This window comes from Notechis scutatus, chromosome 7 (assembly GCF_049901735.1).
Source record: "Notechis scutatus isolate UNSWTSFEM ecotype Mainland chromosome 7, rNotScu1.2, whole genome shotgun sequence".
Lineage (NCBI taxonomy): Eukaryota > Metazoa > Chordata > Lepidosauria > Squamata > Elapidae > Notechis > Notechis scutatus.
This window is the reverse complement of record NC_142015.1, coordinates 26930815-26948294: the sequence shown is the minus strand read 5'-3', so window position 1 is coordinate 26948294 and position 17480 is coordinate 26930815. Positions and strand designations below refer to the sequence as shown.

At 46.4% G+C, this 17480-nt stretch overlaps 1 protein-coding gene and 2 pseudogenes across 3 annotated transcripts; all 3 read right to left on the bottom strand.

The window, feature by feature from the left end:
- Positions 1-991: 991 nt before the first annotated feature.
- On the bottom strand, positions 992-5570 carry LOC148130070 (nicotinamide N-methyltransferase-like; annotated as a pseudogene). The gene is made up of 3 exons (XR_015750311.1): positions 5105-5570; positions 4435-4641; positions 992-1577 (listed from the first exon to the last, which is right to left on the bottom strand). The product of XR_015750311.1 is annotated as a nicotinamide N-methyltransferase-like (transcript).
- A 1075-nt stretch (positions 5571-6645) lies between these two features.
- LOC148130069 (nicotinamide N-methyltransferase-like) lies at positions 6646-9056 on the bottom strand. Its single transcript, XM_087970214.1, has 3 exons — positions 8909-9056; positions 8208-8415; positions 6646-7208 (listed from the first exon to the last, which is right to left on the bottom strand). The coding sequence occupies exons 1-3, from the start codon at positions 9054-9056 to the stop codon at positions 6782-6784; spliced, it is 783 nt and encodes a 260-aa protein (XP_087826340.1). The 3' UTR covers positions 6646-6781.
- A 1299-nt stretch (positions 9057-10355) lies between these two features.
- On the bottom strand, positions 10356-12270 carry LOC113431052 (nicotinamide N-methyltransferase-like; annotated as a pseudogene). The gene is made up of 3 exons (XR_015750387.1): positions 12120-12270; positions 11247-11454; positions 10356-10828 (listed from the first exon to the last, which is right to left on the bottom strand). The product of XR_015750387.1 is annotated as a nicotinamide N-methyltransferase-like (transcript).
- Positions 12271-17480: the final 5210 nt, after the last annotated feature.

Below are 17480 nucleotides of genomic sequence, written 5' to 3'. Positions count from 1 at the left end.
AGCATGATCAATTTGCCCTGCCAAGTGCCAAGTGATTTGAAGCCAGGACCTGACTTGTCCTCTCCCTCTTATGCATTATCTTATTGTTTTCCCTGGAAAAGAGGCAACAGAAGGCCCCCTTCCTCTCCCGTCAAGGAAAGCGAGCGGGGAAGGAGGAGGGTGGCTCCTCTTGCCAGAGAGCAGGAGAGAACATGGGAGAGGAGAGGATCTTTGGGGCCAGGTCTTCCAAGAGCCAGCTCTAACCCCTGCTCTGATCTCCCTGTGGAGCAGGGTGTCTTTTTGGCTCCTCTGTGAAATTGGGGGGGGGGGGGTTGAGTTTGAAGGGGGTTTGTGGGGGCTTGAAGGTTTTCTCTGAAGCAAAGTTTTTTCTGTTCTCCTTTTCTTCCTAACTCCTGTGCTGGAGAGCAGCATTATAATTCTTCCAGGCAGTCGAGCCTTGTATTTTTTGGATTCCTGTCCAGCCATCTTCCTTTCCCTCTTTTGCAGGGAGTGACAAAGAGAGGCACACACACACACACACACACACACAAACACACACACAGAGGAGGGGACTTTTGCTTGATTTCCCCCCACCCTTTAAGCTAATTCTCTTGCCATGGGCCCTGTCAGCTTTGGAAACCTTATTCAATGCTGCCACATTGCTTGAGAAAGTGGGAGGGGTGTAATTTTCATTGAGTAGCTCTTAGTAGACAAAATAAATTTTTTTTTGTTAGTTCAAGGTTACAGAGTGTGGCGCAGGAACAAAAAGGAACTTACTTTGGGATTGGTTTATGTGATGTGATGATGAGGGAAAGGGGGATGGTTTGCAGTTTGGGACACTATAGGAAGTCCAGGAAAGTTTTAGTGCTGAGATTTTACAGATGTGCCAGGTGCTATTCTAATAAAGGTACTTTTGAGATGATGCCTGTCTCAGAGTTACTGATTGGAGTGGAGGTTCCCTGGAACACTGACACCATGTACATAGAAAACGGAGAGACACAACACAAGGAAAGCAGAAACCAACACGCAATCACTTTATTCCATGCCTACAAGGAAAGGCATAGAGAAGAGCAGAGAAGCCACGTGGTGTGTGCTTTCCCTAACTGGTATAACAGATTCATTACAATATCTGGGGAAGCATCTGGGTGTTACGTTGGCAACTGCCTGATTTTCATGGGCTACATTTCTGGGCTAGAAGGATGCACAGCTTCTTCCCATCAGCTAGAGAAGGGGGGATGTTGATCCTGGTCTCCTCAATCCACTTGATGACAAAGCCAGCCTGTCTCACTGCCTCTTCTACCATCTCCTTCTCCAGGTAGAGGGCTGAGAACTTTTGTTGGCCCACCATGTAGTAATGCTCCTCAAGTGTTGAACAAAACAGGAGGTGCCCCCCTGGTTTCAGGAGGGAACTGATGTTCCTGAAAGCTGATTGGTAGGTGGGGATGTCCTTGCAAGCCCCATCAAAGCACAGGGTGGAGAACAGGCAATCTGCGGGCGGAAGAACCAGCGGGGCCAAAGGGTTGGGTTGGGTCACATCGCATTTCAGGTACCGCTTGACGGTTCTTCGGACTTTCTCTTCCTTCTCTGGCCATTTTTCCCTGGGGATAAAGACAGGAAGAATATGACCTGCCTACCTCCAAACCTTGGTCACTCTGGAGATTCCCTTCTTTTTATGGATGGAGATAGGCCAGGACTCCCAGGTCTGCTGTCCTTCAAGAACAGGAATGGCCTTCTCTCAGGAATTCTCCTTCTTGCCTAGGTTCAAGTATCAGCCTGCAAAAGCCAAGGGCAGGATTCCTCAGCCTTGGCAGCTCCTAAGATATCTGGGCTTCAGATGCCAAAATTTCCCAACCAGAGATACCTAATCTCTGACCATCTCTGATCAAGAAGCCTCCCTCACCTTGGGGTCAAAATTGAGAAAGTCAGCACTTACCTACAGTGAATGCCCTGTGGGCCCCTTTCAGGAAAAAGGTTAAAATCTGGTCGTCATCCAAGTTAACTTTATAATTAACTTAATAATAACGACTTAATAATTAAGTCGTCATCCAAGTTAACTTTATAATAGCTTTCCAGATAATCTTTGGGAAGAAAATTCTCGGCATAGAACTCTCCCTCTGTGAAAGGCTCCTCCATCACCCCAGAAACTCTTTGGCCGGTTGCTCCTCTCAAGTCCTGAGCTTGATTATATTCTTAGCTTGGTAGCTCCACCCCTTCATTCCTCTTACGGATGGGTTTCTCAACGAAGGCCAGTTTTGCAGGCTGCAGCGTGATCAATTTGCCCTGCCAAGTGCCAAGTGATTTGAAGTCAGGACCTGACTTGTCATCTCCCTCTTATGCAATCGGGTGGTTTTTCCAGGAAAAGTGTCAGGCAGTAGAAGGCCCCCTTCCTCTCCCGTCAAGGAAAGCGAGGGGGAAGGAGGAGGGTGGCTCCTCTTGCCAGAGAGCAGGAGAGAACATGGGAGAGGAGAGGATCTTTGGGGCCAGGTCTTCCAAGAGCCAGCTCTAACCCCCTGCTCTGATCTCCCTGTGGAGCAGGGTGTCTTTTGGCTCCTTTGTGAAATTGGGGGGTTGAGTTTGAAGGGGGTTTGTGGGGGCTTGAAGGTTTTCTCTTGAAGGAAAGTTTTTCCCCTCTTTTGCAGCGAGTGACAGAGAGACGTTCACACAGGGGGAGGAGAATTTTGCTTTATTTCACCCCACCTCTTAAGCTAATTCTCTTGCCATGGCCCCCTTTTCATCCAGTCTTCCCTTCTACTCCAAATTCCACCTTGCTTCTTTGGGTCAACCACTCTTCCCTTTCTTTTGTGAATTCTGAATTCCACGTTCCATCCTAATCTTTGCCCTAATCAACCTTCCCCTCGTTTCCTCCTTATTGGTGCCAAAAGAACTGCTAATTATAGCAACTAGGGAGGAGCATCTATTTCCGCTTCTGCTTGATTGCTCTCCAGCATTTCAGTCCAGGACAGGTAGATGAGCCTTTCTCAACCCTGGCAACTTTAAGAGGAGTGGACTTCAGCTCTCAAAATTTGCCCCTGATGTGAGAATGCAAAATCTAATATTATCTGATCTGATCTAAGCGAGATTCGCCCTTCAGCCAGTGGCAGGATAGCCAGAAAGAATGGAGTGACAGATCAAAAACGGCAGGGATGAAGCAGTGGTGGGATTCAAACAATTTCTTTTACTATTGGTTCTGTGGGCGTGGCAGGAGAAGGTTACTGCAAAATCCCCATTCCCTCCCCACCCCACTAACCTGCTTTCCAGCTCTGTTCTCCTGTGCAAGGCAACCAAAGGAGACCCAGCCGATCAGCTGGGAGGCAGAGAACAGGTGAGAGTGGCGCCAGACAGAGGTGGTACTTGCTGGTTCTCCGAACTATTCAAAATATGTGCTACTGGTTCTGCAGAACCTGCTGAATACCACCTCTAGTCTGAGGGCAGCCCAGGGCAACACATGCACAGAGAATCCATGTACATAGAAAAACAGACAGACACAACACAAGGAAAGCAGAAACCAACACACAATCACTTTATTCCATGTCTACAAGGAAAGGCATAGAGAAGAGCAGAGAAGCCACGTGGTGTGTGCTTTCCCTAACTGGTATAACAGATTCATTACAATATCTGGGGAAGCATCTGGGTTTTACGTTGGCAACTGCCTGATTTTCATGGGCTACATTTCTGGGCAAGAAGGCTTCAGATGCCAAAATTTCCCAACCAGAACAAGGAACCCTGGATTAGAGTTGGCGGTCACCAATCTCTTTGTCTTGGCACGCCCTACTTCACAGGTGGAGAAGACACTATAAATTATTTCCATGAATTAATAATGAGCCCCGTGTGCCTATGTCATCACCAAAATTCCATGATTTAAGGTGAGAATGGAAAGAGGTGATGGCAGCCTCTCCGTAATGAATTCTCCTCTCTGGCATCCTAGGGTTGCTATGGAAATGGTCCATGAGTATCTTCAGTGAATTTCCCCCTGAGCAGCACATGGATTCCCACTGCCTTTCTCCAGGAGTAACCGGCAGGAGAAGAAGAACCACCCAGACCCAAAGAAGACAGGGACCATTGAGGAGGAGATGATCTTGCAGGTCCTTCTGAAGCACTGCAGAAGACTTAAAACAGAGACTGAGCCATTGATGCTCCACTTCCCATTTGCCCAGGGGAGACAGTGAACTTGTTGCCAATTTGCTTTGCTACCACAATGGGCACATCTATCTCAGCCGCAGCTGGCCGTGGTCTCTGAAAGAGAGAGTCCCCTTTGGTTCTTCTGGTCTGCACGGTTATTCTCCTGTTAAGCTCCTGCTTGCAAAATCTCTCCTGCAACATTTTCATACATGGACAGATTAGTCAGAGTTGAAAGAAGAGTGCTGGATTTTGGGTTTCCTTCTCTAGTTGAATCTAAATAAATCTTATAGTCTTAAAGACTTTCAAAGCAAAAGCTACACTCTTTCCTCTACCTACCTGTCTCCTTCCAGCTCACAGACATATTTCACAATGGGAGTCCAGTCGAAAGCCCCGGCTCCTTCCTCAGCCATCGCTGCACCTCCTCCCGGTTCTGGTCAGTGTAGTCACTGGCTATGATCTCTCGGAAGGACTCACAAGCAGAGAGGAACTGGTAGATGGTTGGGCCGGTACCAATGTCGATGAGCATGTCTCCCTTGATGCCATCTGGAGCCCATCAAGCCAGAAACAGGGTTTTTCAACTTCAGTTTTCTTTGGGTCCTTTATACCTGCTATTCTGCATATTGATATCTATTTTCCCTCATCTGAACTGCCCCAGAAGTACCAGAAGCCCTTTGAAGAGCATCCTGGAGGCCCCCTGATCACCTGGCAACCCCTTTCCTTCTCAGCATTCCCATGAACCTGTTCCCAACCCAATCATTTGCTCATTCCTCAAGAAGAAGTTCACACAGGCAAAAACGTTTCTCCACAAGCCAATTGCTTGGGCTTCATTTCCACATCAGTCTTCTCCCATCTGGACGCCGCTATAGGGCCTTGCATACCAAAACAATAGACCCAAAGTTGGTTGTTGCCCCTGTTCCATCACTCTGCTGAATCCCTAATCTCTGACCATCTCTGGTCAAGAAGCCTCCCTCACCTTGGGGTCAAAATTGAGAAAGTCAGCACTTACCTACAGTGAATGCCCTGTGGGCCCCTTTCAGGAAAAAGGTTAAAATCTGGTCGTCGTCATCCAAGTTAACTTTATAATAGCTTTCCAGATAATCTTTGGGAAGAAAATTCTCGGCATAGAACTCTCCCTCTGTGAAAGGCTCCTCCATCACCCCAGAAACTCTTTGGCCGGTTGCTCCTCTCAAGTCCTGAGCTTGATTATATTCTTAGCTTGGTAGCTCCACCCCTTCATTCCTCTTACGGATGGGTTTCTCAACGAAGGCCAGTTTTGCAGGCTGCAGCGTGATCAATTTGCCCTGCCAAGTGCCAAGTGATTTGAAGTCAGGACCTGACTTGTCATCTCCCTCTTATGCAATCGGGTGGTTTTTCCAGGAAAAGTGTCAGGCAGTAGAAGGCCCCCTTCCTCTCCCGTCAAGGAAAGCGAGGGGGAAGGAGGAGGGTGGCTCCTCTTGCCAGAGAGCAGGAGAGAACATGGGAGAAGAGAGGATCTTTGGGGCCAGGTCTTCCAAGAGCCAGCTCTAACCCCCTGCTCTGATCTCCCTGTGGAGCAGGGTGTCTTTTTGGCTCCTTTGTGAAATTGGGGGGCGGGTTTGAGTTTGAAGGGGGTTTGTGGGGGCTTGAAGGTTTTCTCTTGAAGGAAAGTTTTTCCCCTCTTTTGCAGCGAGTGACAGAGAGACGTTCACACAGGGGGAGGAGAATTTTGCTTTATTTCACCCCACCTCTTAAGCTAATTCTCTTGCCATGGCCCCCTTTTCATCCAGTCTTCCCTTCTACTCCAAATTCCACCTTGCTTCTTTGGGTCAACCACTCTTCCCTTTCTTTTGTGAATTCTGAATTCCACGTTCCATCCTAATCTTTGCCCTAATCAACCTTCCCTCGTTTCCTCCTTATTGGTGCCAAAAGAACTGCTAATTATAGCAACTAGGGAGGAGCATCTATTTCCGCTTCTGCTTGATTGCTCTCCAGCATTTCAGTCCAGGACAGGTAGATGAGCCTTTCTCAACCCTGGCAACTTTAAGAGGAGTGGACTTCAGCTCTCAAAATTTGCCCCTGATGTGAGAATGCAAAATCTAATATTATCTGATCTGATCTAAGCGAGATTCGCCCTTCAGCCAGTGGCAGGATAGCCAGAAAGAATGGAGTGACAGATCGAAAACGGCAGGGATGAAGCAGTGGTGGGATTCAAACAATTTTTTTTACTATTGGTTCTGTGGGCGTGGCAGGAGAAGGTTACTGCAAAATCCCCATTCCCTCCCCACCCCACTAACCTGCTTTCCAGCTCTGTTCTCCTGTGCAAGGCAACCAAAGGAGACCCAGCCGATCAGCTGGGAGGCAGAGAACAGGTGAGAGTGGCGCCAGTCAGAGGTGGTACTCGCTGGTTCTCCGAACTATTCAAAATATGTGCTACTGGTTCTGCAGAACCTGCTGAATACCACCTCTAGTCTGAGGGCAGCCCAGGGCAACACATGCACAGAGAATCCATGTACATAGAAAAACAGACAGACACAACACAAGGAAAGCAGAAACCAACACGCAATCACTTTATTCCATGTCTACAAGGAAAGGCATAGAGAAGAGCAGAGAAGCCACGTGGTGTGTGCTTTCCCTAACTGGTATAACAGATTCATTACAATATCTGGGGAAGCATCTGGGTTTTACGTTGGCAACTGCCTGATTTTCATGGGCTACATTTCTGGGCAAGGAGGATGCACAGCTTCTTCCCATCAGATAGAGAAGCGGCAATTTTTACCCTGATCTCCTCAATCCACTTGATGACAAAGCCAGCCTGGGTCACTGCCTCTTCTACCATCTCCTTCTCCAGGTAGAGGGCTGAGAACTTGCATTGGCCCACCATGTAGTAATGCTCCTCAAGTGTTGAACAAAACAGGAGGTGCCCCTCTGGTTTCAGGAGGGAACTGATGTTCCTGAAAGCCGATTGGTAGGTGGGGATGTCCTTGCAAGCCATATTGAAGCAAAAACTGGAGAGCAGGCAATCTGCGGGCGGAAGAACCAACGGGGCCAAAGGGTTGGGTTGGGTCACATCGCATTTCAGGTACCGCTTGACGGTTCTTCGGACTTTCTCTTCCTTCTCTGGCCATTTTTCCCTGGGGATAAAGACAGGAAGAATATGACCCGCCTACCTCCAAACCTTGGTCACTCTGGAGATTCCCTTCTTTTTATGGATGGAGATAGGCCAGGTCTCCCAGGTCTGCTGTCCTTCAAGAACAGGAATGGACTTCTCTCAGGAATTCTCCTTCTTGCCTAGGTTCAAGTATCAGCCTGCAAAAGGCAAGGGCAGGATTCCTCAGCCTTGGCAGCTCCTAAGATATCTGGGCTTCAGATGTCAAAATTTCCCAACCAGAACAAGGAACCCTGGATTAGAGTTGGCGGTCACCAATCTCTTTGTCTTGGCACGCCCTACTTCACAGGTGGAGAAGACACTATAAATTATTTCCATGAATTAATAATGAGCCCCGTGTGCCTATGTCATCACCAAAATTCCATGATTTAAGGTGAGAATGGAAAGAGGTGATGGCAGCCTCTCCGTAATGAATTCTCCTCTCTGGCATCCTAGGGTTGCTATGGAAATGGTCCATGAGTATCTTCAGTGAATTTCCCCCTGAGCAGCACATGGATTCCCACTGCCTTTCTCCAGGAGTAACCGGCAGGAGAAGAAGAACCACCCAGACCCAAAGAAGATGTGGACCATTGAGGAGGAGATGACCTTGCAGGTCCTTCTGAAGCACTGCAGAAGACTTAAAACAGAGACTGAGCCATTGATGCTCCACTTCCCATTTGCCCAGGGGAGACAGTGAACTTGTTGCCAATTTGCTTCGCTACCACAATGGGCACATCTATCTCAGCAGCAGCTGGCCGTGGTCTCTGAAAGAGAGAGTCCCCTTTGGTTCTTCTGGTCTGCACGGTTATTCTCCTGTTAAGCTGCTGGTTGCAAAATCTCTCCTGCAACATTTTCATACATGGACAGATTAGTCAAAGTTGAAAGAAGAGTGCTGGATTTTGGGTTTCCTTCTCTAGTTGAATCTAGATATATCTTATAGTCTTAAAGACTTTCAAAGCAAAAGCTACACTCTTCCTCTACCTACCTGTCTCCTTCCAGCTCACAGACATATTTCACAATGGGAGTCCAGTCGAAAGCCCCCGGCTCCTTCCTCAGCCATCGCTGCACCTCCTCCCGGTTCTGGTCAGTGTAGTCACTGGCTATGATCTCCCGGAAGGACTCACAAGCAGAGAGGAACTGGTAGATGGTTGGGCCGGTACCAAGATCGATGAGGGTGTCTCCCTTGATGCCATCTGGAACCCATCAAGCCAGAAACAGGGTTTTTCAAGCTGATTTGGGTCCTTTGTATCTGCTATTCTGCACACTAGTGCCTTTTTTCCCATCTGAACTGCCCCAGAAGCACCAGAAGCACCAGAAGCCATTCAAAGAGCATCCTAGAGGCCACTTGATCACCTGGCAACCCCTTTCCTTCTTAGAATTAACACGAACCTGTTCCCAACCCCATTCATTTGCCCCTCTCTCAGGAAGAAATAAACACATCTGAAAGAGTTTGGAGAAACTGTTTTTCATTTCATTTTCACATCTGTCTGCATCTGCCTTTTGTAATCTACATCCACTTCATGGCTGTTTGTACCCTGAAGTGAAAGTCTAAGTGGCGCAGATTATGGTCAGCAGAATTATGACGATGAAAGCATGACTGAGATCTGCCTCTTGGCCCCTCCTGACCATCTCTGATCAAGAAGCATCCCTCACCTTGGAGTTAAAATTGAGGAAGTCAGCACTTACCTACGGTGAATGCTCTGTGGGCCCCATTCAGGAGAAAGGCTAGAATCTGGTCATCATCATCCAAGTTATCTTTATAATAGGTTTCCAGATAAACTTTGGGAAGAAAATTCTTGGCATAGAACTCTCCCTCGGTGAAAGGCTCCTCCATCACCCCAGAAACTTTGGCTGGTTGCCGCTCTCAAGTTCTGAGCTTTATCATATTTCTATCTTGGTAGCTCCACCCTGTGGTTTCTCTTACCGATTGGTTTCTCAACAAAGGCCGGTGAACAATTAGGTATAAAAACAAAACCCCTGAAATGCCCAATCAGGTTTGAACAAGTAGATGGAACTTTAATAGGGGGAGTTCTGGCCTTCCAAATGACAGAGTTAATCAAACTACAGATGGACAGTCACTGTGAACTCATATGTTTTATAGTGGCTCCAAAAATGTCAGAATACATCATATTGGGACTTGCTTGTCTAGATAAATGGGCCCCTACCATCAAGTGGGAGGATGGATATGAAAAGTTATATTTGGGATGGGCCCACTGCCCCCTTCCTCCCACTAAGAAACTACTGCCCAACATGGGTCCAAAAACTGAAGAAGCAGCCACCGCCTCGGACTCTCTTCCAGGTACTCCCCAAGTACCCAAATAATACAGAGACTTGGCTGAAGCATTTGATGAAGAGGAATGCAATGCTTTACCTCCCCATTGAGCCACTGATTGTGCCATAGAGTTAGAACCTGGGGCAAAACTGCCAAAACCAAAGATGTACTCCATGACACCAGCTGAAATGACTGAATTGAGGCAATACATTGATAACAATTTGGACAGAGGCTTCATTGAACCTGCCAAATCTAGGTTGGCCGCCCCAGTGCTGTTCAAAGAAAAGAAAGATGGCGGGTTGTCATTATGTGTTGATTATAGGGGCATAAATGCCATATGTGTAAAAAACATGGACCCTCTTCCCCTCATGAAGGACTTATTAAACCACCTGTCAAAAGGCAAGGTCTTCACCAAACTAGATCTGAGAGAAGCTTACTACCGAGTCTGCATAAAGGAGGGAGACAAATGGGGAAGAAGGCAGAGCCTCCTCGCTGACGGATTGTAGATCACGACTGTCTGCGGCTATTGTCCGTGCTCTTTCGTTGGAGAGCCCCAATCATTACGATTAGGGGCTGAAGCTGCCTTGGAGGGGTGATGGAGTAAGGGGAAGCCGCAAGCCAGGTTGAGGGGAACCACATCTCCCCTCCTGGGTTTGGTCTTTTTCCCCCCGAAGATGACTGCAACGGTGGTTTAAAATGGCCACCCCAAAGAGGAGGACTCAGCTGGATTAAGCTTTGTGCAGGAAGGAAGAAAGAGGTGGATAGCATCTGAACCGGGACAACTGGGCAATACAACTAAACAAAAGTACCCCGGGATTAAGGTAACATGGAATTTTTAAGAAAAGAAAAGTGACTAACGATATAATGGCAACAATAAACCTCGGTAGCTTCTAGTTGCTACTTCATCTCAGATACTGCTCTTCTGAGCAAGGAGTATACATGCTCCCTTAGAATCAGTTACTGAGGAGTGTAATTTGAACCTGATCTCTTCAACCCAAATAATAACAAAGCCAGCCTCTCTCACGGCCTCTTCCACCACCTGTCTCTCTAAGTAGAGGTTGGAGAACGTATGGCACCCAACGATGTAGAAGTTTTCCTCAAGGACAATGGATAAGATGAAATGCCCTCCTGGTTTTACCAGGGAGCTGATGTGCTTCAGGGTAGATTGGTAGCTGGGAAAGTCTTTGCAAGCCGTTTCCAAGCACAGAGAAGACATCAAACAATCTGCAGGAGGAAGAACCACCGGAGCCAAAGGCTTCAGTTTGGTCACGTCGCATTTTAAGACTTGTTTGATGGCTCTTCGGACTTTCTCTTCCTTCTCTGGCCATTTTTCCCTGTGGGAAGACACAACATGAGGTCAACAACCCTTCTCCCCAAACCTTCATTGGGAGAATTGGTTCGAGAACAAACACCCATTATTACATTAGGTTAATATGACCTTCCTTAAGGAGGTGCACTCTTGATGTGTTTGACCATCATTGGCCTGGGGTGAGACATCTGGTCAGTTGACTGTTTTAGGGGCCTCCTGTGGTTTCCATGGGAAATCCCATTTGCTTATTTTGGGCTTCGCTGGTTTATGTGTGAACTGTACTATTTTATTCAATATATGCAAAGGCTTTTCTTTCCTCCGGCCTGTAAATTATATGAGCCCTTCTAGAAAGCAGGACAAAACAAACAAACAAACAAAGAAGAAGTAGGGAAGTTGTTATGTGAAGGGTAGCTAGGTGGCCAATGTGGCTTCTTTCTCCATACCCATCTCCCTCCAGCTCACAGACATATTTCATGATGGGGGTCCAGTCAAAAGCCCCCAGCTCCTTCCTCAGCCATCGCTGCATCTCCTCCCGGTTCTGGTCCGTGCAGTCGGTGGCTATGATCTCCCGGAAGGACTCGCAGGCGAAGAGGAAGTGGTAGATGGATGGGCCACTGCCAATGTCAACCAGGGTGTCTTCCTTGATGTCACCTGGAGCGTATCAACCCCAAATTCCGTTTTTTCAAGATGCTTGGGCAACATTTCCCTGGCTATGTGCCCTTAATGTGGCTAACCTTCTGGCTTGTTTTGCAGAGGGTTGCGTTTTGCTAAAGTGCAGGAGCTCCAGGCACAATTAGAAACCCCACCACTGAAGTCTGTGCTCCATTAACTGAAGTGTGATTTGTGGCAGTGATTCTTCACGTCAGGGAAACAAATTCAACAATACCTTTGGAATAAAAATGGCCTCTTTACAGAATAGATACAGCCTTCTTTTTAACATTCTTTTACTGGATGCCGTGTGTGTGTGTGTGTCTACTTCAGTTTCTAAACACCTTTTTCAGTCTATAAATGCTATGCAATTTTCATAGACACAACCATTTGTGTTCCCCTGGCCTGCATTTTTAATCAATAAATGAATTTTTGTAAATGTGTCATACCACCCATATTTTAACATCTAGAAGATTACCTGAGCAAAATATTTACACACGTGTGGCCATAAAACTTATTTTTGATCCAGTTCTTTTGCATAGTTCACATATTTGCAAAAAGCATATTAATCTTATGTTCTAGTCTGCGCATTAGTCTGAGATCATCAATTCTACTTAAAATGGGAACCTATTTATCTCCACCTACTTCTACCTGTTAAAAACACTTACCTGAACTGAATATCTTGTGGAGATTTTTCAGGAAGAATATTAAAAAGTCACTCTCTGCATTATTTCCAGAGCTCAGGGTAATACGATTCCAAAAAATCTTTTGGAACAAAGTGCTAACATGGAATTCCTTTTCTGTGAAAGTTGGCTCCATTTTCCCCAGAAATCTTGCCCAAAGGCTTCACTTTTATTTTATTTATTTATTTTATTTTATTTATTTGATTTGCCAATTGTTTACAAGATAATAAGTATAAATGTATACATAGTTGTGAATACATGAAATGGGTACATATAAGAAAAATAAAATAATAAGAGAAACAATAGGACAGGGACGGTGGGGCACGATGGTGGTGCGCTTATGCACGCCCTACAGACCTCTTAGGAAAGGGGTGAGGTCAATAGTAGACAGTCTAAGGTTAAAGTTTTTGGGGTTTGGGGAAGAGACTATAGAGTCGGGTAGAGTAGTTTTTAGTTTAGTTTGGGTTGGAAATAAGTATTTCTGGAGTTTTTTTTTTAAAAAGAAGCATAAAACACCCCCAGATTTCTCTAGAAGCCTCCAACTCTTGGACCCCAGATGCATTTCCTGCACGGGGGGCTGTGCCTGGGCCAGACCGCTCTCAGCCCAGCCACAGTCCCTACCCGTCTCGGTGATCGCCAGGAGGCTGCTGTGGCTTTTCCCCCTCTAAATAATGCATTTGCCAGCCCTCATTAATGCCAGCAAGGGGTTGATATACCTCTCTGCCTTGCTTTAAGTTACATCTGGTAGAAGAGCCGCCTCTAGCTAAAGGGCCAGATAAGCTCCGGATCGATACCGGCAAAGGCTTGGAATTCTTTAAATCAGGAGGCCCGTTTGCAAAACCTCCCTGGAGCCTCCGGAAAGATACAGCGGGAGACGCCAATAGATCAGCCCCCATTATGGGGGAAATCTCTGCTTACCAGCCTGGCTGGCCAGCCGTCCCAATTGCCAGCCCCAAAGGGCTTCACCCCCTTCCTGCCAGACAGGAGAAGCTGGGGTTGGGGGCTGGGAGAGGAGGACAAGGGGGAGTTGGGGTCGCTCCAAGCAAGACCCTCCAGAAATGGTCAGCGTTCTGGACAAGGAAGCCCAGGTAGATCCACAACTCCGTCTTGATTATTTGGGGAGCATTTTGGTTTCCTGCCCATTTCTGGCTGTCCCAGTAAATTGATTCACAGAGTGGATCAAAAGGAAAGGGTTTCTCACAGTTGCCTTCTCATGTCCTTTTGGACCCTGCCTTACACCCTCTTTTCCATGAAGCCCAAACCAAGTTTGCACAACCCCTTGAAGCTCCAATCCACATAACGGAAACCTCTCCGCACTTTGGAAGACTGTACAGGGCTATGGCCATTATTAAGCTTCATGATTTTAAGACAGTGGCCAGCAACCCTTTCCAGGCACCGGGTGCTATGGAACAATCCGACCCAAATCTCATGAGGCTCTGCCCATTTGACGCCGTCTCACCCCCTGTGACCTTGCAAAATTTCAGCCACTTCTTTAAAATGGGATTTTTCCCTATTGAATTGGGGGATCCATGAGTGGCCTTTGAGGGTGTCCTAGATGCCTCGAAGCTTAAGAAACGTTCCGTAAGTTTTTCCATATTTTTATTTATTTATTTCATTTGGTTTGCCAATTGCTTACAAGATAATAGGTATAAGTATAAACATAGTTATGATTACATGAAATGGATACATATAAGAAAAATAAAAAGAAACAATAGGACAAGGACGGTAGGCACATTGGTGCGCTTATGCACGCCTCCTACAGGCCTCTTAGGAAAGGGGTGAGGTCAATAGTAGACAGTCTAAGGTTAAAGTTTTTGGGGTTTGGGGAAGAGACTATAGAGTCGGGTAGAGTAGTTTTTAGTTTGGTTGGGTTGAAGGTTTTCAAGAGTCTACTGGATGCCTCCGAATCCTGATGCCCAGAATACACCAGCACAAAGTCTGTCCTCTTTACGGGTTCCTTCTTCCTCGTTCTTTTTGGTCAAAGCCTTTATCACCCTATCTCACTTCCTGACCTTTTTCAAAGGGGAGATGAAAGGCACAACAGTTAATCAAGTGGTTGCAAGGAGGACATTTTTTTGGAGAGCAGCTTTTATGGTGAGGCTGAATGTCCACAGAGAAGACACACTGGATTTAAGAAAGATGCAACTTTCCTGGTGTGTGGTAGGGTTGTTGTTTTTTTGCCCCAAGCTCACCTGTGATCAAACAGGTGTGTAGGTTTTTTACAGCATAGCAAAACTGAGAGACTTGTTTCAGGAAAGCAGAAGTCATATTCAGATGAGGAACACCATCATTGATTGATGCAAGACAACAGCTGGGTTTTTAATCCATGGTTGCTGTTGATCATGGGGTACATTTTGTTGCATAAGTCTACATTACCTAAGCCAGCTTGGCTTAGTGGTGAAGACACCAGTTTAGTAACCAGGAAATGCTGAGTTGTAGTCTCACCTTAGGCTCAAAAGCTGCCTGGGGGAACTTTAGACCAATCACCAGGAGGAGGGGAGTTCTAGTCCCATCTTAGGCATGGAAGCCAACTGGGTGACTGGGTGACGTCCATCTTTCTCAGTCCAACTCATCTCACACTGTCATTGCCAGAAACTAGGAGGAGGCAGGAGTATTATGGTAGATGTTTTTGATGCCTTGAATCTATTTACATATGTTGTGGCTCCGGGTCTGGATTCTGCTCCTGTGGCTGATATGAGTTCAAGTGAGGAGGACATGGCAGAAAAATATGAGCCGGCATGGCTCAGTGATTGGAATAGTAACCAGGATGAGGAGATGGATATAACAAAGGAAGACAGACCTGAAGTATTAGAATTGTCAGGACCTTTGACCTCCTCTGGTTCTTTCTCTGATCAGCAGCCGGGAATGGCTGACAGGGAAGGCATGAGAGAGTCTTCTAGTGGAGATGAGAATTTGGAAAACTTGTGGTTAAACGTAAGGAACAGAAGGAGACTAAGGAGACAAACTCAGCTAGAAAGAAGAAGGAGAGCGAGCCAATAATTAGGGAAATTAGCACGTTGCCTAAGTGAATAAAAGGACACAGCTGTGCTGGTAGAATTTGCCAGAAGCAAAGTGACTAATTGAGAGCGAAGACGTTACAGCAGAAGCTCTGAGGCTTGAGATTTATTGCCACGACAGGTTTGCCGGACAGAGTAAAGATTTATGCTGTGGATTGGGATTTATGCCAGCCGTTATCTTGTGGAACTTTGTTTTGTTTGAATTACTTCTGAGACGGCTGCTTTTTGTTTTGTTCGCTTGAATTTGAAGGGAAGTCATAACATACACATATATAAAAGCGAAATACTCCTCATGCATCATCACAAAATCTCCAGAACCGTAAAGCCTAGAAACTTGAAATTTGGCCTGTATGTTCCTCTTGGCTTCTAGGGGCTCACTAAGAAAGGATTTTTTGAAATGACCATCAGAGCATCAGTATTTCCTATATTATTATTATTAACATGCTCTGATGCTAAGGAGTTCTACTCCCCCTCCCCACCTGAAAAAAAATCTGTCCCAAATGCAAAACACAAGCAGAGGAGAGGAGTTTCAGTTTTAGTTTCACAGCACCAAGCAGCTTTAGTACAGAACAGTTGAGCTAAGCCACGGTCAGGCTCCTTGCTGTCTCCTTCCTTGTTCGCACAGCAAATACTCTTTCAGTTTCCAAACAGCCCTCAACTCTCTCTCATCCTGACAGGACACTAGCCAAATGAATACCAATGGATACTGATAGGCAGAGGCAGAATTCTCTCCCCCCCTTATTTTCCTCCCAAAACACTAAGCCCAATCACATAGTTTCGTAGTGAAGCTACGAATTCGAGCTAGTTATTTATAAAGGCAGGATAGCAACATTCCAAAGTAAATAAATAATAAGTAAGAACCTCTGCCCTTCAAAACCGCCTGGCAATTTGCAAATCTGCAGAAAAACTTTATGAGCCGCAGCCCATCAGACACACAGGCTCTAAGAAATGTCTCTTGAAACCCGCCAGGAATGCTGTCCTGCCTACAACCTGCCCCACAAGAACCCTCGTCTGTGACCTATCGCTGAGCAGGCGACCTTCTCTGACCTGCTTTGTTAGTTTGTAACTCGGTGCAGTTTGCCAGCTCAGAAAATGAGTTACTTTGGTGTAAAGGTGGAGGTGCTGGACTAGAAACTGGGTATCCAACTCTGTGTTCTCTGCAGTAGATGTTTTGCTGGTGGCATTTTCAGAGGAAAGCCTAAACTGTTGTTTTCCACTCATCTGTCTGAAATCCAGGAATCTCCAGCCTGGAACCCAGGGCCCTTGGCTCCTCTGCCCTCCTCCATGGGGCCTCTGGCTCTACAAAAGGCAGAGGTGGGTTTTCCTGGGGGCTGCCCTCTTCTCAGTTCCCCCTCAAATCTTGACAGACGTGGCCAAGGGACGCCCCTTAGGCTGAGAAGGCTCTGGCTGGTGTTTGACAAATGCAGTTCAAGTCTCAGAACCACCAGGTAGAAATTGTGCCGTAAAAACACAAGAGGATTTAAGGACTTCTTCTTCTTCCTTTACCCAAATGTAGAAGTTCTGTTTTAATGGAGTGTATTGTGTATTGATCACAGCCTGAGAGAAACTTTGGCTAATCCCGGTGGCCAAACTTTTTAAGCTCACTGAAAAGTCAACACTTCCCATTAATATGAGTCTCGGTGGCGCAGTGGTTAGAGTGAAGTACTGCAGACTACTTCTGCTGACTGCCGGCTGCCTGTAATTTGGCAGATCGAATCCCACAAGGCTCAAGTTTGACTCAACCTTCCATCCTTCTGAGGTGGGTAAAATGAGAACCCAGATTGTTGGGGGCAAGAGGCTGACTCTGTAAACTGCTTAGAGAGGCTGTAAAGCACTGTAAAGTGGAATATAAGTCTAAGTGCTATTGCTATTTTCCTTCCTTCCTTCCTTCCTTCTTTCCTTTCCTTTCCTTTCCTTTCCTTTCCTTTCCTTTCCTTTCCTTTCCTTCCTTCCTTCCTTCCTTCCTTCCTTCCTTCCTTCCTTCCTTCCTTCCTTCCTTCCTGTTAAATGAAGTATTGCAGGCTAACTCTGCCAACTGCCAGGAGTTTGATCCTGACCAGTTCAAGGTTGATTCAGTCTTCCATCATTCCCAGGTGGGTAAAATGAGGACCCAGATTATTGGGGGCAAGAGGCTGACTTTGTAAACCACTTAGAGAGGGCTGGAAAACACTGTGAAGCAGTATATAAGTCTAAATGCTATTGCTAATAAATAAATAAAACTGGCCCGTTCGTGAAAACCCAGGTGAATGCTGACATTTTCATTGTTTGCTGCATGATTTGTTTATTTTTCACTCAATGTTCACTAAACATAGATCAAGACGAGGCATGC